General features: G+C 38.1%; 1 protein-coding gene across 3 annotated transcripts in view; it reads left to right on the top strand.

The window, feature by feature from the left end:
• Positions 1–25,907, top strand: part of CCDC191 (coiled-coil domain containing 191) — an 88,016-nt gene that overhangs the window by 40,874 nt on the left and 21,235 nt on the right. For 2 of the 3 annotated variants that reach the window (XM_074404335.1, XM_039477455.2), the window contains 7 exons: positions 4,010–4,259; positions 8,617–9,074; positions 9,835–9,947; positions 12,036–12,118; positions 12,862–12,963; positions 22,431–22,574; positions 24,460–24,612. In XM_074404335.1, coding sequence (XP_074260436.1) covers positions 4,010–4,259; positions 8,617–9,074; positions 9,835–9,947; positions 12,036–12,118; positions 12,862–12,963; positions 22,431–22,574; positions 24,460–24,612 — 1,303 coding nt within the window. The remainder of the gene's footprint in view (positions 1–4,009; positions 4,260–8,616; positions 9,075–9,834; positions 9,948–12,035; positions 12,119–12,861; positions 12,964–22,430; positions 22,575–24,459; positions 24,613–25,907) is intronic. The other variant, XM_039477456.2, reaches the window with a different exon arrangement.

A 25,907-nucleotide genomic window follows, 5' to 3' on the forward strand; every position in this document is an offset into this window, starting at 1 on the left:
ATAGAAATTCGTGGGCCCCACCACCTTCTGAGAGAGGCAGAATGCGGCTGAGTAGTAAAGGGCATTTTTAGTTTGTAGAAGTAGTAGTAAATTAGTACATAGGCAGGCTTGTGTAGGAATAGGTCAGGGTAAACCCACCAGGCTGACCTCCAGGTGGGGAAGAGTGAGGCTAAATTGAAAACAGGCTGTCAGATATTCTCATTTCCTGATTTCAGTGTTCTTTTGGGCAATCATTTATGGAGTGCACCTGTTTATCATGTTCAGTTGTCTTTCCTCTGTTCACGTGGGTATGCAGGTGAGCAGCCAGAAGCCGCATGGTATCTGCACCTGGTAAAGCTCCTGATGTCTCTATCACACAGGCAGAGGACAAGACTTTCATGGCCTAGCTCACTTTAAAACTTTTTAAAACAGAGTTTTTCTCTTTCATTTTGTCCCTGAGGTACCTTGCACATTATTGAATGCATGAGCTTACTCATTCTTATTCCTGCTGAACCTTCTCATCCCTAATGTTCATGTCACTGCTTTTTTATGTTCTGCATCAGATTGTAGCACTCAATCAGATCACCAGCTTGTGGTTATGTATCATTTCTCATTTGCTTTTAAAACATTTGAGACACTTTTTAGATACCTAGTAGTCTTGTCCTAAGATGGTGGGTATTACCTTACATGTAAATTTTGTTCTATATTTTCAGAGTTTTTTGTTTTTTGTTTTTTGTTTTAATTGAATTAGGTTCTCAGTAAAAAACTCTTTTAGGTTAGACAGCATAATAGGGTTTACTGACACTGTTTTAGAGTATGAACTTGCAGCTTAGAAACTCAGTCGCTGGCCCATTGTCCCACATCTAGTTAGCGTTCTTCTGACTTGTAAGTTCTATAGCATGCGCCACTCAGTATCACTTGAGTGTTCATTCTGAGCAGCAAGATTCATACTTAAATTCCTGTTCAAACCTTTTGTATTTTATATTCTTAGATGAGCAGAGACTACCTTTCTCTGCAGGCAGTTATATATAATTGTAATGATCAGTTTATATGCTCTTGCTAGAAATTCCCTGATTTCAGATTGCAAGGAAATTGGGACAGGCTATTTTTCATAAGGGAACTCTGCCCTTCCATTTGTGATTATCTGGCACCTATGTCTGAAACCATTTCTTTAGGTGAGCATACCAAAGTAAGTTGCATCTGGCTAAGGTTTAAGAAATTTAAGTGATTTTTCACTTTTAGAAATATTTATGTTTTTAGTGTCATCTTAAAAGTATAGAAATTGGCTTATATGCAACATTGTCACTCTGCCCAAGTGAGCTGCAGGAGAACAGGAGTAGAGCTAGCCTTGTCTCTCTAGCTTCTGCCCTTCTGCCTCGAACCACAAATACAGATATCGTAACTACATTTTCCTTTTTACTTTTGTTTTTTTGAGACAGGGTCTCACTCTGTCACCCAGGCTAGAGTGCAGTGGCACTGTCTTGGCTCACTGCAACCTCCACCTCCCAGGCTCAGGTGATCCTACCACTTGGAGCCTCCCAAGTAGCTGGAACTACAGGCACTTGCCAGCTAATTTTTGTATTTTTTGTAAAGATGAGGTTTCACTATATTGCCCAAGCCGGTCTCAAACTCCTGGGCTCAAGTGATCCGCTCACCTCGGCCTCCCAAAGTCCTGCAGTTACAGGTATCAGCCATGGCCTAGCCAACTACATTTTCATGTCCCCCACACAACCATTATAGAATGGATGTTAAGCCCTATATTGAATATGCATTTTTAAACTCATTTTCTTCATTTTGTAGTCTTGTTATATTTACAGAAGTATTTTTCTCTTTGCCTTTTCATAGTGCCCAAATAATCTCCTTGACAGGCAAAACCCTAGTACTGCTTTTGGCTGTTTACACTGTAAAAACAGGAAATTAATACATCAGGTAAATTTCACACTCCTCCTTCCTGAGCAGATTGATGGAAATTGAATTTCACATTAATCAGACATAGTAATGTACATCTTCTATCCTGTAGAAATTTATGATTTTTACTTACTTGAATAAAGTATTACAGGGTTTTTTTTGTTCACTATGCACTAATTTTTGGAGCTTTCTTCTTACCTGTGTTGCTATCTGATTTATTATTTTGTTATTTCTTCTAAAATTGTTTTATCAAGATTATTCAGTCTCAGATGTTTATATTCATAAAAGTAAAACATATATGTTTTTTGTTTGTTTGTTTGTTTGTTTGTTTTTTTCTTTTTTTTTTTTAGACGGAGTTTCGCTCTTGTTACCCAGGCTGGAGTGCAATGGCGCGATCTCGGCTCACCGCGACCTCCGCCTCCTGGGCTCAGGCAATTCTCCTGCCTCAGCCTCCTAAGTAGCTGGGATTACAGGCACGCACCACCACGCCCAGCTAGTTTTTTGTATTTTTAGTAGAGACGGGGTTTCACCATGTTGACCAGGATGGTCTCGATCTCTCGACCTCGTGATCCACCCGCCTCAGCCTCCCAAAGTGCTGGGATTATAGGCTTGAGCCACCGCGCCCGGCAAACATATATGTTTATTACCAACAAATTATACTTTTATTACAAAAACCATCAGTAAGTGAATCTCCAAGTATTTATTGAGTACCTATCAGTGCATTAGAAGGAAACAAGTATAATGAAATATGCTGTTAGCAGAGTTGCTTATTTTAAAAGAAATATGGAATAGATTAGAATAGAAATATCAGAGTATAACTTTGTGGTAAGGATAAATATTATTTGGTGAAACTTTTACACACAAACATAAACTTGTATATTGAGTAACAATATGACTTTTTTTCTTACTGCAGGTTGCAGTCAAAAAAGGTTTAAAAGTTGTATAAACGCTTAAGAACTGTAGAAGTGGTCTCCTGACTCACTGAGTTAAGAACTTTATGATTTGCTTGATATGACCCCAAAGAGTCCGTGAGGAGAGTTAAGCATTGTATGTGTTTAACAGAAATGGATATGCAAACAGTATGATGGAGAACTTACATGAGTCACCTTTCCAAGATAAAATCCAGTGTGTGTCTAAACAGTATTAGATTTTGAACCTCAAAGCTGATCCCTGATACTATGTAATAAGTTCCAAGGTCACAGCTCAGTTCTTCAGGATAATACCTATTCATTTAGAGATAGATTTCAGAGACCCCCTATGCTTGAATTCTCAACTGACTGCCACCAAAGTGTCTCCTAATGGAGATTCCTACTGGGAAGAAAATGTGGCTGGCAGTAACACCACATACAAACTCCCCTCAGTCATGTCCCCTAACATTTATAAAGTTTCTGCGAATCAAAGGGAGCTCTTCTTTAGGAAGGTCTAGAAAATAAATGAGTTCCATGAGACCAGGTGCCTTGCCTTTGCTCTTCACATACCTAGTGCTTAGCAGGTATCTTCTTGGGACAGACATGCGTTCAGTTCAAGGGTTTGGTCAATGAGTCCTTCTCTTTAGCAGTCCTTTCTCTGACCAGTTCTTTTTTCACAAGATCAAACCTCAGAGTTTTACTTTGATCTTTGTAAGTCTTATACTTAAATTATTGACAATTTAACTTGTTAAGTATTATAATTTTGTTCCTTTCTCTTTCTCCCAAACCTGTCTTTTTAAAATTTTCATGCATAGCTGAACTTCTCTTTCCTTCATGCATTCATCTGTCTAAAGTCATTACTTATGCACCTCTTCTTTTTGCTCTTTCCCTTCCAAAAGCTTTCAGAAACTATGGTAATAAAAAAAAAAAAAAAAAAAAAAAAAAAAAAAACTTCATATACCTTTGTGACATGAGAGAATAGAACAGTTCCTTTCTTCTTGAAGGTAATCTGTTGAGGTGCTGACACCTTCTATGAGGAGATCCTTTGCACTGGGGAATTTATAAAGCAGTTTCATTTAGCTCAATATAAAATGTTAAGTGAGAGCTAAGATGGAGCATTTCTGGAACTCCTTTGGACTTGTGTTTCATTTATATTATCAATTAACAAACTGTAAACGGCTTCTTTATTTTAATGGAAGTGCTTTGTTGCTTAGAAAACAACAACTGGCCACTGAGTATAACCGGAAACGAGTTCTCCGACACTGCTTTACAGAATGGCAGCATTGGCATGGTGCCGAGCTCCTAAAGAGAGAGCTCGCTCTCACAAAAGAGGAAACCAGGAAGAAGATGGATGCACTGCTGAAGGCAGCATCACTGGGGAAACTCCGCGCCAGTGGGTCATCAGGCATCAGTTTACCCAAGGAGGCAACAGCCGTGGTGGGCCCACCAGTAAGAAATGGACAGGTACATTGTTTTTCCTTTGTTTGGTCTTCCTGCTTAGTAAACACTTGCGTTCGAGGTTTGCAGTTTTATAGCTGGTATGTCAGTCACTGTCAGGTTGCCTTGTCGAGGCTGTCAAAAGATGACAGCTGCCTAAATACACAAAGGTTACCTTTCAGGCCATGTTTATTTTCTTGAACTGAATCTTCTTTTTATAATCATATATACACTTTGGCATCTTTGGAAGTTAGCAGGGATGTAATATTGAGAGGGCATTTAAAACAACTAAGTGAAATATTCCTTTAGGAACAGACAGGTAAAGCACTGTCTGTAACTCTTGGAATTCCTCTTTTTGATCATCAGACGTTTCCTTTCTAACTGAGTTTGTGACTTATAGAGGGGAAATTTAAAAATTTTTTTTCTAATAAGAAAAGTCATATATACTAATTGTAGAAATTTGGTAGAAAATTACAGAGAAAAAATATCCTATCATTCTATCATCTGTAGATAATCTCTAATAACATGTTAAATTATAGCCATCTAGTCTTTTCTCTAAGCATATGCAAACATCTTTTCATATTTTATTTAGCTTTTAAATTTTCTTTTGCAGGCCATTGAGGAACTCTAGTCTGCCAAAATTCAGGAATAGGAAAGCCATGTGTTTTTTTCTTCTTCTTAATACTAATGTAATTACTCTGTTTTTCTAAGAAAAACCAAAAAACTGCATTTTCACAATATAACATGAGCGTTTTCTGTCATTACATCCACTTCTGCAATAGTTGTTCTCAACTTAGAGTATACCTCAGAATCGTATCTACTAAAACAGAATTTCTGGGTGTGGGGCACCTGATTTTTTTTCAAGTTCCATAAATGGAACTAATACATATCCCCTGTCTAAGGACTAGTTTTCTGTTCCACCATTTTGTAATGGCTACATTACATTCTGTAATGAACTGTAAGCTGGAATCTGTTTAGCCCCTCTATTACTGGAATTTAAGTTGTTTCCAGTTTGCTACCATTGTGAACAATGCTTCGGTGAACATCCTAGTAGCTAAATCTGCACATATCCATAATGCTTTACTTAGAATAATACCTAAAAATGGAATGCATATTCTATTTTCATCTTATTATTGCTTCAACATTTGTATTTCTTTGATTCCTAGTGAAGTTAAATATATTTATACTGAATATATACTTGTGCACAATATAGCAATGTTTTAACTAGTGACTGACTACATACACAGTGGTGGTCCCATAAGATTATAATAGAGCCGAAAAGTTCCTCTTGCCTAGTGACTTCTTGATGCTTTTGACCGTGTAGTCCTAGGCTAATATGTGTGTTTGTATCTTAGTTTTTCACAAAAATGTTTAAAAATTTTTTAAAAAACAGCCACTTTAAAAACAGGAAAAAGCTTATGGAATAAGTATATAAAGAAAGAACATATTTTTGTATAGCTGTGCAGTGTTGTGTTTTAAGCTATTACATTATAAAAGAGTCAAAGAGTTAAATAAAAGTTTATAAAATAGAAAGTTACAGTGATCTAAGGTTAATTCATTACTGAAGAAAAAAATTCTTAACAAATTTAGTGTAGCCTAAGTATACAATGTCTATGAGGTCTGCACTAGTGTATAATAATGTCCTAGGCCTTCACATTCACTCATCCAGAGCAACTTCCAGCCCTGTAAGCACCATTCATGGTAAGTGCCCTCATACAGTTGTACCATTTTTTATATTTTATACTGTTTTGACTGTACCTTTTCTATTTAGATATGCAGATACTTCCCATGAGTTACAGTTGCCTACAGTATTCAGTACAGCAACATGCCGTCCAGGTTTATAGACTGGGGCAATAGACTGCACCATATAGCCTAAATGTTTAGTAGATTATACCATCCTGGTTTGTGTCAGTACACTCTACAATGTTCACACAACAAAGTCACCTAACAATGTATTTCTCAGAACAAATCCCCATTACTCAGCAATACATGACTCTGTGTGTGTGTGTGTGTGTGTGTGTGTGTGTGTAGAAGATATAGATATATAGTGACTTGTTTCTTCATGCCTTTTGTCCATTTTTCTCTTTGATATCTTTTTCTTATTTATAACAGTTCTTTATATTTTTAAGACTATTGATGCTTTTATTATTATATATTGCAAACATTTTTTCCATGTTGTCATTTGTCTCTTTGGTTTAGTTATGGTGCTTGGTATTATACACAGTTGTTAAGTTTTTATTAAGTCAGTCCTGTCAGCTCTCTTCTTTTATCACTGCACTTCTCATGTTTAGAAAGCCTTTTGGAGAAGATCCTCTACCCCCTCACCTCCACCCTCCACATAATGCTGTTAAGTACTTAACTCAGACATGTGAATTTAAATTGTGCACTGGAGGGTCCCCAACCTTGCTTTTTACCCTGATTACTGCTAGCAAGTAGGTTGGTTTTAATTTAAGACTATTCTTTCAGAAAGAGGGGATCATGAGGATGCTTATTGGGACTTATGTATAACATTTTGGTCCCTTCCCCTAGGCCATTTATCTACTTTTATGTCAGATAATTTTGTCTCCATTGAGACCTAAGAAAGACTTCTATCTTAAGAAACAGCATATGAAACCTTTTATCTTACAAAATGCCACTATTCTTAAATGAAAGAAAAAAAAGGTCAGCAGAAAATATTTTTTACCTGTGCAAAACAGAAAAATTACTATATATATATTTAGACTCAATAAAAAAAGCCTCCAAATCTCTGAAATCAAAATTAAAGCCTTTATCAAGAAAGGAAAATATTATTAAAAATGGAACAGATCAAAATAGAGGGCTACAATAGACCCTGTAGAGACTAGGTAAACTAATCTTTTTCCAGAGTGTGGAACAAAACATGAACAAATGAAAATATAAAATCTTTAGTTAGATGCTTATTAATTATACAATCATAGGAACTTAAGTACCAAGAATACAAATGAAAATATAAAATCTTTAGTTAAATGCTCATTAATTATACAATCATAGGAACTCATGTACCAAGAACATACAAACTGTACCTTGAATTTTTCCAAAATTATCAGTTAGGTAATAGGTAATTTTTTCTAAATAAGCCACACTGCTCACTCCTGCTCTCGAGTACAGTCTGTACCACTAAGCTTTTCCTTCATGTTCTTATTTCCATGTTAAAATGTTAACCATGATCCAAAAGAAACCCTGTCGCTTTACTCAGGGCTTTGACACAGTCTTGCTGGGTTAATAAGCTGTCATTACCACAAAGTTTAAAAGAGCCTAAAACATATACCCTGCTTGATGCTAAATTACTTAAGCAGCTGTTCTCATGAAAAAGTGTTCATTGACATTTCTGAAATAAAAGAGTACTTTTAAAAGTGTTTAAAATGTCAGAGTTTCCATATATCACATTATCACATCTTTCATTTCAGTTGAATCAATGGAAAGCATTTCTCTTTTTTTTTTTTTTTTACTATATCTCCCAAAACCTACACCCTTTGCTCTCTCTTCTGAAAATTCAAGTGTGGTTACAGAGTTGCCAAGGCTACTAAAGTTTAACCAGGGGATCCTTGTCCTCTCACCTGTCTATTTTTCTTATCGTTCCACATTATGACACTTGACAAAACTTTTCTCAGTGTGCTTGTTCAGAATAGGCAACCCCTATTGACAGTGTTGCTATTTAATAAACATAGTTTGTGTGTTTGTGTGTTTTTAATATATATACTTTAAGTTCTCGGATACATGTGCAGAACATGCAGGTTTGTTAACATAGGTACACACGTACCGTGGTGGTTCGCTCCACGTATCAATCTGTCATCTACATTAGGTATTTCTCCTAATGCTATCCCTCCCTTAGGCCCCCACCCCCTGACAGGCTCCGATGTGTGATGTTCCCCTCCCTATGTCATGTGTTCTCATTGTTCAACACCCACTTATGAGTGAGAGCATTCAGTGTTTGGTTTTCTGTTCCTGTGTTAGTTTGCTGAGAATGATGGTTTCCAGCATCATCCATGTCCCGACAAAGGACATGAACTCATCCTTTTTTATGGCTGCATAGTATTCCATGGTATATATGTGCCACATTTTCTTTATCCAGTCTTATCCTTGATGAGCATTCAGGTTGGTTCTAAGTCTTTGCTGTTGTGAACAGTGCTGCAGTAAACATACATGTGCATGTGTCTTTATAGTAGAATTATATTCATGGTGAGCAGCAATGCATGTTTTAAGAGTGGTAGCCTCTGAGGTAGCCAGGCCAGGAGCACAGACCACTTTTAACCTGCAATGCATGGCAGTTGTGCCATTAAACAAAATAATACTGACTACATGAATGTTGGACTTCATCAGCACAGTCCTTTAACTAGTTGCGCTTTAACATGTTCCTCTCTGTCAGGTGACTGCTGTGCCCCCTTTGTGGGAAGAGTCTCCCTTGGAAAGCAGTGGTTGTATGATCAGTCCTCCCCTAGGAAGAACAACAACAGGCAACTTGCAGGGTCCCCTTCAGAATGTCCCTCTGAGTGCACCTGGCAATAAGCAGCACAAGACCCTGGGTGCTAAACCCTCTCGACAGCCTGGCAGCAACGAGAAGCCTGGAACCACCAGCCAGAAAGCAGAACGGGATTGCTTAGGTCATGTCCACAGCTGCCATGTCTTCCAGCAACAGCTGATTGAGAAGCAAAAGAAGAAACTTCAGGAACAGCGGAAAACAATTCTCGAGCTGAAGAAAAAACAGCAGCTGGCAGAAGCTCGGTGGGCAGCAGAGCACACCTCAGCAGTCACAGATGCACAGAGCCGCCTGCTGTCAAAGCCCAGAGGAGAAAAGGAACCAGCAACCTGCAAGATGCTTGTGAAGTATGTCTGTTTTATCAGAATACTCTGGACTCACTTGGAGGGGTTTTTCACTTTGGGCTCCTGAACTTCTTTGCCCTATTTCTAAACTCCATGATCTTTCCTTTTCCTTGATTTTGCGCTCTCAAAGCAAAGAAGCCTGTACTGTGACTAGCACATGACAGGCATGGATAGTTAAGGATGCCTATAAGGATCCAGTTATACAGTTAGCATTTGGGTCATGGCTGCCTTTGAGGATCTCTGTTACCATGCCAGTTAAAGAGCAAAATGCTTCCATGCTCTACTATTTCTGAGTTTCTAGCTATGTTTAATGCTGAGAAGCCAAGTCAGACAACATCAGGGTCACTGGAGCAGTCCCTGGGCTGGCTTATTTCCTAGCTTAAATTTATAGTTGTTAGGGATAAAACAAAACATCTTTTAGCCTTGCATAAGAGCCCAAATTTTTGAAAAGCCATTTAAGATGGTTTCAGATGTGCTTGAAACATACTCATTGCATGTGATAAATGGGAGGATAAGATGTGGTGACACCTATTGGTTTGAAGCATTGGGATGGGAGTCAGAGTACCTGACTCACCGTGTAGACTCAGGCCCTCAACCTTTTCCATACTTCATTACACAAATTTGTGGAGTGGGTATAATATGTAGTTATCTCAGAGGGTAGGGATTCATTAAGGTCTGTAAAAGGCTTTGAGCATCTCAGGTCAAAGGGCTTTGAAGGAAACTGGTTAGTAGTCTAAATTCTTTTCTTTTCTTTTCCCCCTAGTTCACCTGTTGCTTCCCCTGGGGCTGAAGGCAGTAGAAGTGACTCCTGGAATTCTCTTTCTGGACCCAAAGAGAAACCAAAGCAATTGATGACACCACATCCCATACTGAAAGGCAGGGCTGTCTTGGTGGTGGCCTTGCCGGTTGTTATCTGCTGTCCTAGAGCAGAATGTGTACACTGGGACTGAATTCTAGCAACTCTTAGGTTTTAAGACTTGGCAGAACCTGTCCTGAGAATCTTAGAATGGTAGACATGTGCGGAGTGGAGTATGCCAGAGAGCCCCACTACTTTTTTTCCTGCCCCTTTTGCCGACATTTTTGGTATTCCCAACCAACAACAACAACAACAACAACAACAACAAAAAACATAGCTGAAAGGTGTATCATGTTTCTGTGATTTGAGATTTGGATTGTGGGGGGAAAAAAGGATAATTATACAAATGAGAAAATTCTGAGTAGCTGCCAAGGACAAACACTGATCAAGTTCACCTGTCATCGTACTTTGTTAATGTTAAAATACTGATCAGTTTATAGTAATCCAAGATAAGTTATTACATCATTTTATAATGTTATACCTTGTTGATCGGATTTTAGTAATGAAACCTACAAACCAGATAAGATGCACATAGAAACACTTACTTATTTATTTGATACAGGCAGGGTCTTCCTATGTTGCTGTCTGGTCTCAAACTCTTAGCCTCAGGCAGTCCTCCCACCTCAACCTCCCTAAGTGTTGAGATAATAGGCATGAACCACTGCACCTGGCCAGAAACCCTTATTTAAACTAAACTGTATGAATAGAAGCATTGTTCAGAACCCACCTAGTCAATCTGCTCGTGGTTTTTTCTATATACTTAATTCCTCGCTGTACATATATTTGCATGTGGTGGTTGGCACTTTGACAATTAGATTATGGTTTGTAAATTTGATTTTTTTACCTGTGGCAAGACTGCTGGTTTAATAAGAAGTAATTACAAATGAAAGACACTGTGCCTACAGTCAATTCCTGTTAATGAAGAAATTGGCAGTCTTTTCATTAACTATCTGCCAGGACAGCTGCTGTTTTTGCCTATCTTTAAGCCTAGTCAGGAAATGCCCAGTTAAGTGTGATTTCTTTTTTTTTTTAATTATTGTTTGATCAAGGAGTTAGCTATTTTAGAAGCCCAGTCTACTTTCAAGTAGTCTTTTAATGATTATATCCAGAAAAAAATGGGCAAAGGGCATATTACCAGAGACTCTGCTTCTTAGGGGTCTCTTACTGTAATCCCCTAGTCTATTTCTGCCTTCTTAGAGACAATTTCACTCTCGCCATCTGTGGCACTGCCATTCTTTTTCAGCACAGCAGACACTTAATATCTGTAAGAAATAGCCTGGTGAGTTTTTTGTTTATTAATTCTTAAAACTTGGACTTCAATTCTCTTCTCTGTAATATGGCACAAGGAACTGAAAGTAACTATTGGCTGCTTTAGGTGAGCAGAACTTGATACTCCTCCCATCCATGCCCCTCTTCCTAATAAAGCCCCAACTGATTACAGAGTCATATTATCAGACCATCTTGCACATTTGTTTCTTTTGGATCGATATTTAATATACTGTCAAGAACAAGAGTCTAACACTCAAATTCGTTCAGATGCCAGTTCTCCAAATGCCTGGTACAATTCCATTTCCTGCCCATCTGTATATCCAGGCCTTAAAACTAGATTAAAATATATTCATCGTGACCCCAAACTTAGTTTGTTGTTGTTCTTATATATACAGACATATGTATAGTGATTTAAGAAAAATTAGCCGATTCAATAAAATTTAGGAATGATTCTACCCTCAAAGTATTGGTTAGATGTAATTAAAGTTTTCTGCATTCATTAAAGGTATAATCAAATTAGAATTCTGGTTTCTGGGTTTCATATACTAAAAGTGTATCATCAAGGCACATTATAAACCGGTAAACAATTAATAAAAATGTAAATAACAATTTATAAATTGTTCATCATTGCTGAGGATGGGATAGTTAGGTCTTTCACCATGGAATGTTATGTAAGTTCTATTTATCTCAATATATTTTCTGAGATTGTGAACATTCAACTTTTATAAGAGAACCCTAATAATAACACTAAATTTTACTATGAAATGGAGACATTTCTCTTGCAGTGTTCCTCATATTTTTTCAATATAAAAACTAATAGAACTCTTACTATTTTCTAGCTATGGAAGAGAGAGCGACTCAACGAGCTGAACGTAGGCGGATCTTGGCAGAGAAGAAGAAAAAACAAGAAGAAGAAAAATTGGTAATAAATTCAGAATGCAAACTGAGTCAAAACAAAAAAAAAAAGGATTTGTCTTTCTTAAAAAATGAAACCTTGCTTGTCCAGAACTCTTGAGACAATAGAGTTACACCAACTTTAGAAATGGTTTTTGGCCTACTGGCCTGAATTCTATAACAATTTTAGGAAAATAAAGGGGACAGAAACATCAACGTCATTAGCACAGCAGGAACGAAATGTTATAAAAGTTGATGAGAGCCAGCAGATTAGAAGATTTACATGTAACCAAGATTAGTGTGTTATAGGTAGATGTCTGACCTAATGAATTTGCAAAGGGGGATAATTCTTACCTGCCAAAGTTTTGACCTAGACTATCTGAAGTAAATTTTGTTAACTATCAAGAAAAAAATAAACAGTTCCAACAGTTGGGTGTTTTCTAGTGAAAAGACGGAAAACCTTTTTCCCCCTAAACTTGGAGTTAGTTTTTCACAGATGACAGTAAGAACTAAAAAGTTATCGTTTTTAATGAAAAATTAGTGATCTTATTATTTATGATCGGTCTTACCTTCACAAATAGAAAAGGATTCTTTTGGAAAAACTTTGAGATTACATAACTGATGACATGTTAGTTGAGTTTTCTATCACAAAGTACAGACTTCTTCCAGAAATAGGAAAGGCACTTTGGTAGACACTTGACTATCCTGAACATAAAGGATCACATTTCTGTTCAAACTGTTCTGATTTTTCTGGGTTCTAATCTCAATCAGGCCCAGTTAAAGGCCCAAGAAGAGGAACGTCAGAAAAGGGAGGCAGAAGAAAAGGAGGCACAGCTTGAAAGAAAACGAGAAGAGAAGAGACTGAAGAAGATGGTTAGTATTGTCTATTTGGTCAGTCCCTGTGTTGTGAGGCCTGTCGTGTGTGATGCTGTGGCCCTATCCACCCTCTTTAACCTAGAACTTCTATCTGGAATACTTTTCTCTCACCTTCACTTCTTTTCTCGATCTTATTTATGTAAAGCTACTCATTCTTCAGATCTTAGCTCAAACATGACCTTGTCCAGATTATCCTTTCCTGCCCTGCCCACCCTCCTTGCCACCTGAAGTTAGGTTTGGTCCCCCTTTGTGGACTCTCATCAAATATCTTCCCTTCAGAACATTATTGACACTTACAGTTGTGCATGTGTTTTGTGGCTGTTTTATTCATTTCTACATCCCCAACTAAACTATAATCTCCGTAAGAGTTAAGGGAGCAGTCCGGTGTTGCTCACTATTGTATTGGCAATCAGCAGATATGTGTTTAATGAGTAAATAAATGAATGAACAAATGGAAGAAGAAGTGATAATACATACAGAAATAATAATACACACGGAAGAAATGAGAGTAAGAGCTCTTACTCTAAGCTATTAAATTCTACTTGGGAAGATAAGCCCCCCCCCCCCAAAAAAAAAAAAAAACAGCCAGAGATACTGTAGTAGAGTATTTACCATCATGTGCTACATAGACCAAAAGAGATCAAGGGGCTAGACACGGTGGCTTACACCTGTAATCCCAGCACTTTGGGAGGCTGAGGTGGGAGGATTGCTTGAGCCCAGGAGTTTGAGACCAGCCTGGGCAAGATGGCAAGACCCTATCTTGAACCACTCAGCTGTGCTGACTACCTCAGTAATCTGGGTAAGGTAATAAAGAAATGGGCCTCTTGGGCAGCATCCTACACAGCTGAGGGAGCTGAGTGCTTACTGACTCTGCTCTTAATTTCCCCCATAGGAGGAATCACAGGCTGGGGGGGGGTCTCTTTTGACATTGAACTGTGCTGACTCGGGGGAGGGGTGACCCAGATAAAGTGAAACTGTTCTTACTCTCTTCAATGTGTCCAATGATGTGCTGGAACTTCACTGCCGGACTTCCACAAAGGTACTCTCATCCATGGGTACTTGTCGAAATTAGTGCTTCTGTGGGAATATGATGGTAGAAAGCTGCTATTCTGTCATCTTGCTAGTGTCTCTTCTCCATTTATTTAGATCTTTTGATTTATTTCATCAGTGTTTTAATACCTTTCCACACATCTCACATTTTGTTAGATTTGTACCTAAGTACTGCATTTTTTGGGTACTATTATAAATCATGTTTTTTTTAAACATTTGTATTCCATTGATTCATTGCTAATATAGGAGCATAATTCATTTTAATATGTTGATGTATCCTTCAATCTTGCTAAATGAACTTTTGGTTCCAGAAGTATTTTTGTGAATTCTTTGGAATATTCTAGATAGACAACCAGGTTGTCTGCTAATAAATGCAGTTTTGTTTCTTCCTTTCCAATCTGCATGCCTTTTACTTATTTATCTTGCCTTATTGCACTAGTTAGGACTTCCAGTATGAGATGGAATAGCCATGGTGAGAGAAGACATCCTTGCCTTGTTTCAGATCTAGGGGGAAAGCATTCAGTATCTCACCATTAAGTATGATGTTTGCTGTGGATTTTTCATGAATGCCTTTTATTAGATTATGGAAATTTTCATTAATTCCTAGATTGCTGAGAATGTTTATTACAAATTTTATTGAAAGCTTTTTGTATATCTTTGATACGACCATATCATTTTCTTAATTCCTCTGTTAATGTGGCACATTGATTGCCTTCCTGAAATGCACTTCACTTGATCATGCTGTGTTATTTTTATATATTGTCAGATTTCATTTGCTGGTATTTTGTTAAGAGTTTGGTTTTGGGTGTTGTTTTTTTTAATTATTTTTATTTTTTATTTTGGTGGTAGTGTTTTTTTGTTTGTTTGTTTTTGTTTTGTTTTTTTGAGACGGAGTCTTACTCTGTCACCCAGGCTGGAGTGCAATGGCATGATCTCAGCTCACTGCAGTCTCCGCCTCCCAGGTTCAAGCGATTCTTCTGCCTTGGCCTCCTGAGTAGCTGGGATTATGCAAGTGTGACACCACACCCAGCTAATTTTTGTATTTTTAGTAGAGATGGGGTTTCACCACGTTGGTCAGGCTGGTCTTGAACTCCTAACCTCGGGATCCACACACCTCAACCTCCCAAAGTGCTGGGATTAGGGGCATGACCACTATGCCCGGCTAATTTTGTATTTTTAGTAGAGACAAGGTTTCTCCATGTTGCTCAGGCTGGTCTTGAACTCCCATGCTCAAGTGATCTGCCCACCTCGGCCTCTCAAAGTGCTGGGATTATAGGCATGAGCCACCATTGCCTGTCCACAACTGGATGAAAATCTATCATCTTGTTAGCTATTTTCTATTTGTTGTACTTATTTTTTGTTTTTCTTTTTTTTCCCCTACCTTATCTGGTTTTAATTAAGCATCTTTATGATTCTGTTTTATCTTTTTTGGGGAGTTTTCATATTTACCTCTTTTAAAAAGGTTTTTAGGGTTACCATAATGTTTACATTTTTTAAATAATCTCTTTCCACCTGAGTGTGGTGGCATGTACCTATAATCTCAGCTACTTGCGAGGCTGAGGCAGGAGGACTGCCTGAGTCCAGTAGTTTGAGACAAGCCCAAGTAACATAGCAAGACCCTATCTCAAATAATAATAATAATAATAATATCTTTCCACCTTCAAATAACACTTTACATGTAGTGAAAGGACCTTCTATCAGTATTTCCCATTTCCTTCCTCCATTCCTTTTGGTATTATTGTCACATGTCATATTTTTATGTTTACTATAAATAGCCAATATCTTGTTAAAGTTATTGCTTTGAACAATTAGTTTTCTCTTAGTGGAATTAAAAATAAGATGATTGTATTTTACCTTTATTTCTTCTGTTTCTGATGCTGTTCATTTCTTTGTGTAAATCTAAGTTTTTTACCTATATTATAGTTTTATGCCTGAATAACTTTCTTTACCATTTCTTATAGGGTAGATCAGCTGGCAGTGAATTCCTTCCATTTTTATTTGTCTGAGAGTCTTTATTTTTCCTTCACTTTTAAAGTTTTGTTTTGTTTTGTTTTGTTTTTGTTTTTGCTGGATATAGAATTCTGAATTGACATGTTTTTTTTTTTCTTTCAAAACCTTAATGATGTTAAGTGTTTTCTTGCTTGCTTGGTTTTTCACAAGACGTCTACTGTAATTCTTAACTTTGTTTCTTTGTGGGTGCCTTATACTGTTCAGGATGCCATAGTATCACAGACTAGGATTAAACAACTGCAATTTGTTTTCTCAGGCTGGAAAATCTGAGAGCAGGGTGTCAGCATGGTTGGTTTTTGAAAAGGGGTCTGGTTGGCTTGCAGACAACTTCTCACTATGTCCTCATACAACCTTACCTTGGTACTTGTGTTTGGAGAGTGAAGGGAGAGAGAGAGAACACGCAAGCATGAGAGAGAGAGCAAGCAAGCACACTATGGTGTTGCTTCTTATAAGGACATTAATTCTGTCCAATTAGGGCTGTACTCTTAGGACCTCATTTAACCTTAATTACTTTCTTAGTGGGCCTATGTTCTAATATAGCCACACTTGGGGTTAGGGCTTCAACATAGCAACTTTAGAGGGAGACAAGCATTCAGTCCATGATAGTAGGTAATGTGGGTCTTTCCCTTTAGCTACGTTCAAGATTTTTTCTTTGTCTTTGATTTTTAATAGTTTGAATATGATATATGTAGGTGTGGTTTGTTGGTTGGTTGGTTTGTTGATTGGTTGGTCGGTTGGCCTGGCTTTGGTGGTTTTAAGCTTCTTGGATATGTGGTTTTATATTTTGTTGCTGATTTTGGAATATGTTTGCCCATTATTTCTTCAAATTATTTCACCTGCCCCATTGTTTTTCTTTTCCTTACGGGATTTATTATGCCAGTGTTACATTGTTTCATATTGTCCCACAGCTCTCAGATATGCTCTTGTGTTTTTCACTCTTTTTGCCTTTTAGTTTATGTAATTTCCATTGCCCTGTCTTCAAGTTACCTGATTCTTTCCTTGGCTGTATCTTCTAGCATTAAGCCAGTTGAAGTCCCTCTTTATTACCACGTGTTTTTTTAATTTTGAATCTTTTGTTGTAGTTTCCATGTCTCTGCTAAAATTACCTATCTGATCTGGAATTATGTCTACCTTTTCATTAGAACATTTAGCATTATTTTTGGAAGTTATTTAAAATTCCATCTCTAATAGTTCAACATCTCTGTCATATCCGAGTCTTGTTCTGATGATTGCCTTATCTTTTCACGGTGTATTTATTTCTCATCTTTGGGTATGTCCTATATTTTTTTGTTGAAGGCCAGACCTGTTGTTCAGGGCAATACAAACTGCAACGTGGGCCTAGAGTTTGGAAATTTGTACTAATTTAGCCAGGAATTTGGCTATGTTTGAAACTTGTCATGGTCACCATTGTTGAGGTTTGTTGCTGTATGCTGTAGACAGCAGAGACTTTAATGTCTTCTAATGACTTTGTTTTTGCTTCCTCTTTTGGTTTTGGGTCTTCCTTTTGTGCTGTTCCCCAGAGATAATCTGTTGTTTACAATTTTCCCAGCTGTAATCCACTATTATTATTGGAAGCTCGTATAAGTGTGGTGATAGGGTGTGGATGATGGGGAGTATTCTCTGTTCTGATTAAGTCTCAGTGTTTGGAGAGCACAGCATTAGGCACTCAGAGAATTTCTGTTTCTATCCTAGGGGTAGAGCTTTTTTCTGTCCCCCTTTTCCCTTCATCTGCAGTGGGTATCCACCAGTGTCTCAGTCTGTGACCTCAAAGACCTTCCCTCTGGAGAATAAGGCTTCCCCAACCCCTAAGTGAGGTAGGGAGGACTTGTCTGAGCAGAATCCCCTGACTGCCCTTCAAACCTCAACAATGGTGACCATGGCAACAACAGTAAATGCAGTGCTATTCTGTCAGTGCTCTGGGTGGTTGCCAGGATAGATAAACCTTTTGTTTCCTAAGGGAGGATGCTCTGGGAAGATTTTGCAGTTGCTGTTGTGCGTCTCCCCAGATAGAGAGCCATGGGGGAACTTTCTGTGGATTCTCCATGATTTTCTCTGTGAGCGTCCGGTGTGGTTTCAAGAATAAAAGCGTGCAAAGGGGTGAGAACCACCCCCATGACTATGATCCCCAGGAGCTTCAACCTTATGCTGCCCTACTCAGTCTGTTTCCATCAGTTCACCAAAATTTCTAGTTTAATTGTCTAACTCACTCATATGGTATCCAGCGGCTTCTGCCTCAGATAAACAAATGCTTAGGTCCTGTGCTTCCCTGAAGATGCCTGTCTCTCCAAATTTTGGGGTAACTTCCAATCTCTGATCAGTTCACAAAAAGTCATTAATTTCTTGCATGTCCAGCTTTTTTCTTGTTGGAAGAAAACTGCTTGTGCAAAACAAGAATGGTGAAAAATACATTACTAAGAGATCGTTTTCTTTCTCTCACTGTACCAACCCCAAATGTTTTCTTTTTAGAAGCTGCAGTTCATAGCAATGGATAAAAAGATTTTGTCACATAGACTAGTTTCCATTTCGTTAGTCAACTGGAGGTATCTAAATTGAGATAGATGAATTTATAGGCTGGCTATGCTTGAGTCTTGGACAACTTTAGATCTAAAATGCACGTGCCAGTTGTCTCCTTTTCCTTCTGGACAAAGATGCTCTACACGATGTGCTTCTCCACTCAGATTTTACTGGGTCTTACTCCTTTTGATGCATCAAGTTCTACCAAGCAATTCTGTACTTCCTTAGCTACTTTATATAGCGGTTCCCAGTGAGCAACCTCAAAGGCCGTAGCAGTGTTATTCCTCTGGATATCAAAAAGATAATGGCACTTCTCAACAAGTGCCTTCTGAGACTTCTCTGAATCATTGCATCCTAAATGTGTTTGGTTGAACTCTGCTTAACCTCTTTATCTGGGCAGTTTTTTTGCTCATTGAGTGTACCAGCAAATTGTCCAACAGAGGTACCATGTTTTCTAATGACACTGATAACCCTTTTGTTGATATGATAAAGGTCTCTGGGGCAATCGTATGTATTTCTTTGGATAGATAATATGAGATAAGCCCAGTTACATGAGTATGGGGTGCTATGACACCATTTTAGATAAAGAAACTGGAAGAATCCCTCATGGATAAGCCCCCATGACAGACTTGTCCTCTATATTCAGCAAGAGGTGGTACAGGGACAAGACATGGCTACAGCTTAGTGTCCCCAGACCCTGCCAGAAGAGCATGTCAGGTGCCACAGTAAGATGGCCACTCAGAGGTCTCATACAGTTACCTTCTGAAAATAAAAAATCTAACCTCCTCTTAATACCCACCTCTATGTTTATTAAATGCTTATACTTAACAGGCAATAACTTTTGTGGCTATATGTACTTTTGATTGATGAACAGTTGAAGTTTGTGATTGAAAAGATAATTTTATCAGAGAAGAAGAGGCAAGATTTAAAGTTTTCCCTAATTGCTTATCAAGCATATTTGCACATTGAACAAATATCTGTAGAGCATTTACTACATGATAGTCATTGCTCTAGATGTTAGAATGTAGCAATGAAGAAAAAGGTAACAGCCCTGCCCTCTGAAAGCTTATATTCTAGTTGAGTAAAACAGGTCAATAATCAAGTTAATGACTAAAGAAGTAGGGAGAGAGTGGTACAGCTGGTGGAAGCAGTATGGGAAACGCCTTTCTGATACTTGAGGTGATACTTGAGCTCCTGGATGCTTAGGCAGCCTCTGCAGTGTCTAGTGGGAGCATGTTAAATGTGAGATACCTATTAGACATCCAAATGAACATGTCAAATATGTCCTTGGGTATATAAGCCTGGACAAGATTGTGTAAGGAAGTAAAAAAAGCAAGTCTATGTGTTTAATGCTCTGGAAGTACCTGGAATCAAGTTGGGAGATTGTCTGGATAGAGTAGAGATGAGAGTGCAAGATCAAGTCCTAAGGACTATAAATAGCTATTCAGAGGATGAGGAGCTAGTGTGGTAGAAAGGAAGTTAGAATCAAAACACCAAGAGAAAAAAGTATTTCTGTTAGGGGAGTGGTGGGAGTGGCGAATTTGGCTAAATGCTGCTGAGTTCAATTAAAAGTAGCACGGGGAAGTGATTCTTTGATTTGGAAGCCCGGCAAGCATTCATGACCAAGACAACAGGGCTTTCAATGGTGTGCTAGGAAAGGAGTCTCATTCCAGTGGGCTGAGGAGAGAATAGGTGAGGAACTAGAGACCATGAATATAGATGCGGAGCTCATGAGATCAGAGCTCCGCATCTATACTCATGGTCTCTAGTTGTTTTTTATTATTTTTTGATTTTGGTTTTGGTTTTTTTGAAGAGGAGAAATACTGGCACATGTTTGCATACTGATGGGAATAAACCAGTAGTGAGGGAGAAATTCATGACACAAAAGAGCAGAGTATAAATTACAGGAGTGGGTAAGCAGGAATATATTCTAGAGCACAAAGGGAGAGAAGCTTACAAGGGACAGAAGGCCAAGAGTTTTGGGGCAATGTCAATTGCCCTGTACTGTTTTAAACATAGCTGTAATTTCTGGCTTATCTCTTAAAGCATACTAGCTGATAAAGCTATACATTTATTTCAGAAAGAAATCTAGATTTTATATCCCTTTTTCGCCTGAGTGAACTATGTGTTCTATGAAACCCTAGCTATATAGGTCCCCACTATAAGTGCTATCTCAAAGCAGCAGCATCTCATGTAATCCTCACAGTAAATCATGAATTCAGGTGCTATTAAAGATATTTTATATACAAGGAAATTGAAAATGTGGTAATATTAATGAAATACACCCCCAGCTCTGTTGAGGAATCCTTAATAGAGGAAGGAAATGCACATTTGAATTAAATTGCTGTGTAAGAATACAACATTTTGACTCAAGCAGAACTCATGTTTTTCTTTATATTTTTCCATGGAACTGTAGACTCTGAAAAAGTCTGGTTTTCCCCACAATTCACCTGAAAATAATTTTCCTTTTGGAGCTGATAACACCAGCCATAGTTCTCATTCTAGGAGGATAGTTACACGATAGATAACTTATCTGTGCTAACTTATCTGTGCGTGGAAACAGGTTCTTTTGTCTGAGCCTGAGGGCTTCTCCAAAGGTTGTTACCTGGGTTAGATGTCTGTCTGCAAGATGCAGCTGCTGCCTTGATGCAACAGGGACATTTCAGTGGATGTGGAAGGGTCAGTTTCTGTTTCCCTCCCCACTTAACCCTCAGCTTCCTCTTACTACGCATGAGAAAATTGTTGTAAATTTTCTCACTGGGCATTTCATTCAAAATGTATCTCAAGTGCCTGGAATAAAGAGTATAAAGCTTATTTTGGTTTAATGTCTAAGAGAATATGGACATTTCATTTTTTAGGGCTTGTACAAAAATAGGCAGTTTGTATAGGAAGATTAGAGTGATTCTCTCTTCCATATTAGAAATGTCCCATTGCTCTCTATAATGTGTCTCTCACAGAAGGTTCAGACACGTTAAGTAGCTCGTTAGGATCATCCAGTTCACCACTGCCCTTTTCCTGATGTGAAGTCATCTGAAGTAAAGGAAATGAGCTTAAATGAAATGTTTTTGCATTTGTGCTGCAAAGATCACAACTATGAAAGCAGTCTTCAGTCTTTGTTGCTCTTGTGTCTTTCACAGCAGGTGTAACTTGCTCCCACTCGCCCTTTCTGGGTAGATTTCTTTTTCTCTCACCTTCACTATAAACTATTTTTATTAAAAGATAAAAAGGAAATAAAAGAAATAATGCTATCTATAGGGTCAATCATTAAGTTTTTGTCATCTTTCTTGGTCACACCCCTCAAGGGTGGAGTTCTTTAAAGGTCATGGAGTGTCTTTTCTCAGTGTATCACCAGGAATAGTTCTTTCTCCTTAGAAGAGGGAAGGTGGCTTAATGATGATCAAAGATCTTTAACTTGCCTCGGGACTTATTGTTCATCACTTAAAAAGAAAAATAGCTTAGTAGTAAGGATATTCTTCTAGACTTTTAATGGAGTATCATTAAATCTCTAGCCCATAGTTTAAATGAAGTGGCTGTATGGCTGGGTTTTTCATAATAATGAGGGAAAAAAATCCTGACTGCTCTTCTAACTAGATATTTTACCTTTTAGTAACTTGGTGAGAGGTAAATTATTTCTGTGACTAATACTGAATAAACCCAAGAATATGCATAGCCCTGATTCTTGTAGACTCATGACCAACTTCTGACCCTCTTAGCAGAATTATTTCCTTTTTTTTCTTTAAAGAAAAAGCTATATCATCCAGAGTTCTGTTATCATGATTAACACACCATGTTCAGTGGTTATGTGTTCAAATTAAATTCATTAGCTTTTCATTGAAATGAAACTCATTTGTTTTTTGATCATAGCATTTTGCTTTTTAATTTTTTTGTAGAAAGAACTAGAGAAGCAGAAGAGAATTAAGAGGAACCAGCAGCTGGAAGCAATAGCCAAAGAACATTATAAAGGGGTCTTGCTAAGGAAAAAAGGTCTAGAGCCTTGGAAGAGATTGAGAATGCAAAGCAAACAAAACCTCCAGGTACAGTGTCTCACTGTTACTCCCCAGATTAGAAAATTGACTTTTTCAAATAGGATGGATGCCCAGTTAAACTTGGGGCAGGGTGGGGTTTGGTGATTTAAAGCCAGAAAGATAAATTAATTGAATGTGCATATTTGTTTTTGGATATAATTTTAGATTTGGTCTTCTAAGATAGAGAAGGACTTTTGTAATTGAATAAGTTGTAAAAAATGAGAGGAAATTTTTTATTAGAGATCCCCAAGGTAGGATGAATAGAAGCTTCTCTCAGTTTGAGTTAAGGGAAAAGTTATTACCATAAGGTACATTAGTCAGGTTTCTGCCTGTGATAAAGTTGCGTAACAACCCCCAAATATCAGTGGCTTACAGCTGAAGTATTTATTTCTCACTCATATGTCTATGGGCCAGCTGTAGATTGGGTTCAGGTCTCTCCCCAAACCTCTCATTGTGGTTACAGCAGCTACTCAGGGCATGCTATTCGCCTGGCAGCTGTCAGAGCCACAAAAGGCCAAACCAGATTATATAAACCCACTGCTTGTATTATGTCCAGATATTCCATTGGCCAAAGCAAATCATAGGGCCAAGCTCAAAGTCATTGAGAGAAGGCAGCTCCATCCACTTTACAGGGAGGAACTATGAAATCACATTGCAAAGGGTATGGGTGTATAATTCTATTATAGAGAATAGTAATTCACTCTACTGCAGAGAGATATGTGAAATCAAACACCACTGAAATTTCTAGTATTTCCCTAACATTTATCCAGTGCATAGAACAGGGCATTCAACTAAATGATAAAAAAAAAATTCTAGCAGGGTGCAGTGGCTCATGCCTGTAATCCCAACACTTTGGGAGGCCGAGGCAGGTGGATCAGAAGTTCAGGAGTTCGAGACCAGTCTGGTCCATAAGGTGAAACTCCATCGCTACTAAAAATACAAAAATTAGCCAGGTGTGGCCACTTGGGAGGTTGAGGCAGGAGAATCGCTTGAACCCGGGTGGTGGAGGTTGCAGTGAGCCGAGATTGTGCATTGCACTCCAGCCTGGGTACCAGAGTGAGACTCCATCTAAAAAAATAAAAATAAAAATAGATAAAATGTTATCTCATCTTTTGGCTCCTAGTCTGGAATGAGTCCAGGACAGGCAGAAATCTCAGGTGCCACAGAGACTCCATGGTGGTCATTTTGGCCAATAAATATGACTGCCAAGAGACTCACTTGAATCAATCACAATCACAGTGCCAGATACCTAGACAAGGCTTAGAAAATCATTGGAGAGGACTAAGACAGAAAGCTTTTCTCCTCCTGCCTCTTAAAGAATATAAGTTACTTTTAAAAATCTATAAACTCTGATTTATTTGATAGAATGATACTCAGTTGAAAAGACATTAAATTATTCATGTTACTTTCTGTCAGATGGTTTTGTGGTTTATTGATCATGTCTAAATTTCAGTGGTGGTGACGGCTCATTCCACAACACTAATTGAAAGTATTGGCATTTCCTTAATTAGACAGTGGTTAAGTCAGGAGAGAGAGGTTTGTTGTGGAGTTGCTGTCCAAGCTCCAGGAGAGCAAATCAAGAATGTTGCCAGCCACCCATTCCAAAACTCAGCGGAAGTGAAGTGATGGCTTAGAGGTTGTATATTCCATTTCCATAACCAGCCAATCACTGTGATCTGCAGGGAGTTGGTACTGAAAGGCCATGCATAATATGAATCTATAACCTCCATAGAATAGGTCAACAATCAAAGCTTTTAGGACACAGGCTGCATGTACCTTCAGATTCGTCTCTAGTGACTGCCTAAATGTGTTTTATAGCATCATTTGCAAAGGTGGTTTCTTTAAATGTTTTAAAATTTAAGGAATAATATTTTCCATTTAAAAAATTATCCAGGTGGCAGAAGAACATTACTCTTTGTTCCTACAGAGGAAATATCTGCTGGCCTGGTTCCAGTGTAGTCAGGAAAGTCTGGCTAGAAAGATGGCCCAGGCTGATCAATTTTATTCCCAAATACTGCTTAGGAGAGTCATCTGGAGCTGGCTAGAGGTAAGGACATAAGGAAGGGTACCTTAAATACATCTCATTGCTCAATCCTATGTAAGAAAACTAAATGGAATCCAGAATGTCCAGGGTCATTATGTTTTTTGTTTGTTTTTGCCATGAAGCCTCCCTGACACCACTCTGAATCCTTGATTGTCCCTGTGTACCACTTTTAGAACCATTTCTGAAAAGATCCATTGTCTTTGAGTCATTTTTTTTTTATTCTCATAATTTTTCTTTCTTGGTTGATTTTACTTTAGGTGCATACTATATCTGGCATTCCTCCCCATGTTATCCCTCCCCACCCCACATTGTCTCTCCCCTAACCCCCCCACCAACTGTCCCGTGTGTGATGCTCCTCTCCCCGAGTCCACATGTTCTCGTTGTTCAGCACCCACCTATAAGTGAGAACATACAGTGCTTGGCTTTCTGTTCTTGTGTCAGTTTGCTGAGAATGATGGTTTCCAGATCCATACAAGTCCCTACAAAGGACACGAACTCATCATTTTTTATGGCTGCGTAGTATTCCATGGTGTGTATGTACCACATTTTCTTACGCCAGTTAGAATGGTGATCATTAAAATATCGGAAGACAACAGATGCTGGAGAGGATGTGGAGAAATAGGAACACTCTTACACAGTTGGGAGTGTAAATTAATTCAACCATTGTGGAAGACAGTGTGGCAATTTCTCAAGGATCTAGAAATAGAAATTCCATTTGACCCAGCAATCCCACTATTGGGTATATACCCAAAGAACTATAAATCATTCTACTATAAAGACACATGCACATGTATGTTTGTTGCAGCCCTGTGTACAACAGCAAAGACCTGGAACCAACCCAAATGCCCATCAATGATAGACTGGTCATTATGTTTTTTCCAAGAACAAAAGAGTAGTCAACTCCATTCACTGCTTTGAAATAAATGTGAAAATGGCAAATCAATTTTTATTAGTATAAATTCCTAAGCATGTGTTTGTTTCACAAAGTGGGTATAAACTGTAAGTTATCATTCCATGACCTTTTGTTTTATACTTCTTGTCTCACAGTGCTCAAGCAATTTAGAAACTTACCCCTTCAGTTTTATAATTGTTTTTACTCCTGTGTTCTGTTACCATTTTTAGAATACATTGTGGAGGATATTATCTTGGCTGCCAGGTTACCCTTTTTATGTCTCTAGTATCCTTTGTTTATTTTGTTTCATTTCTGTTTCAATTTGGTGTCTTTGTGCTGTTTATTTGCTCTAATTCTTTGTCAACTGATATTTTTTGTCTCACTTTTATTTCTGTCTTCATCCCCA

Source organism: Saimiri boliviensis, chromosome 8, assembly GCF_048565385.1.
Source record: "Saimiri boliviensis isolate mSaiBol1 chromosome 8, mSaiBol1.pri, whole genome shotgun sequence".
NCBI lineage: Eukaryota > Metazoa > Chordata > Mammalia > Primates > Cebidae > Saimiri > Saimiri boliviensis.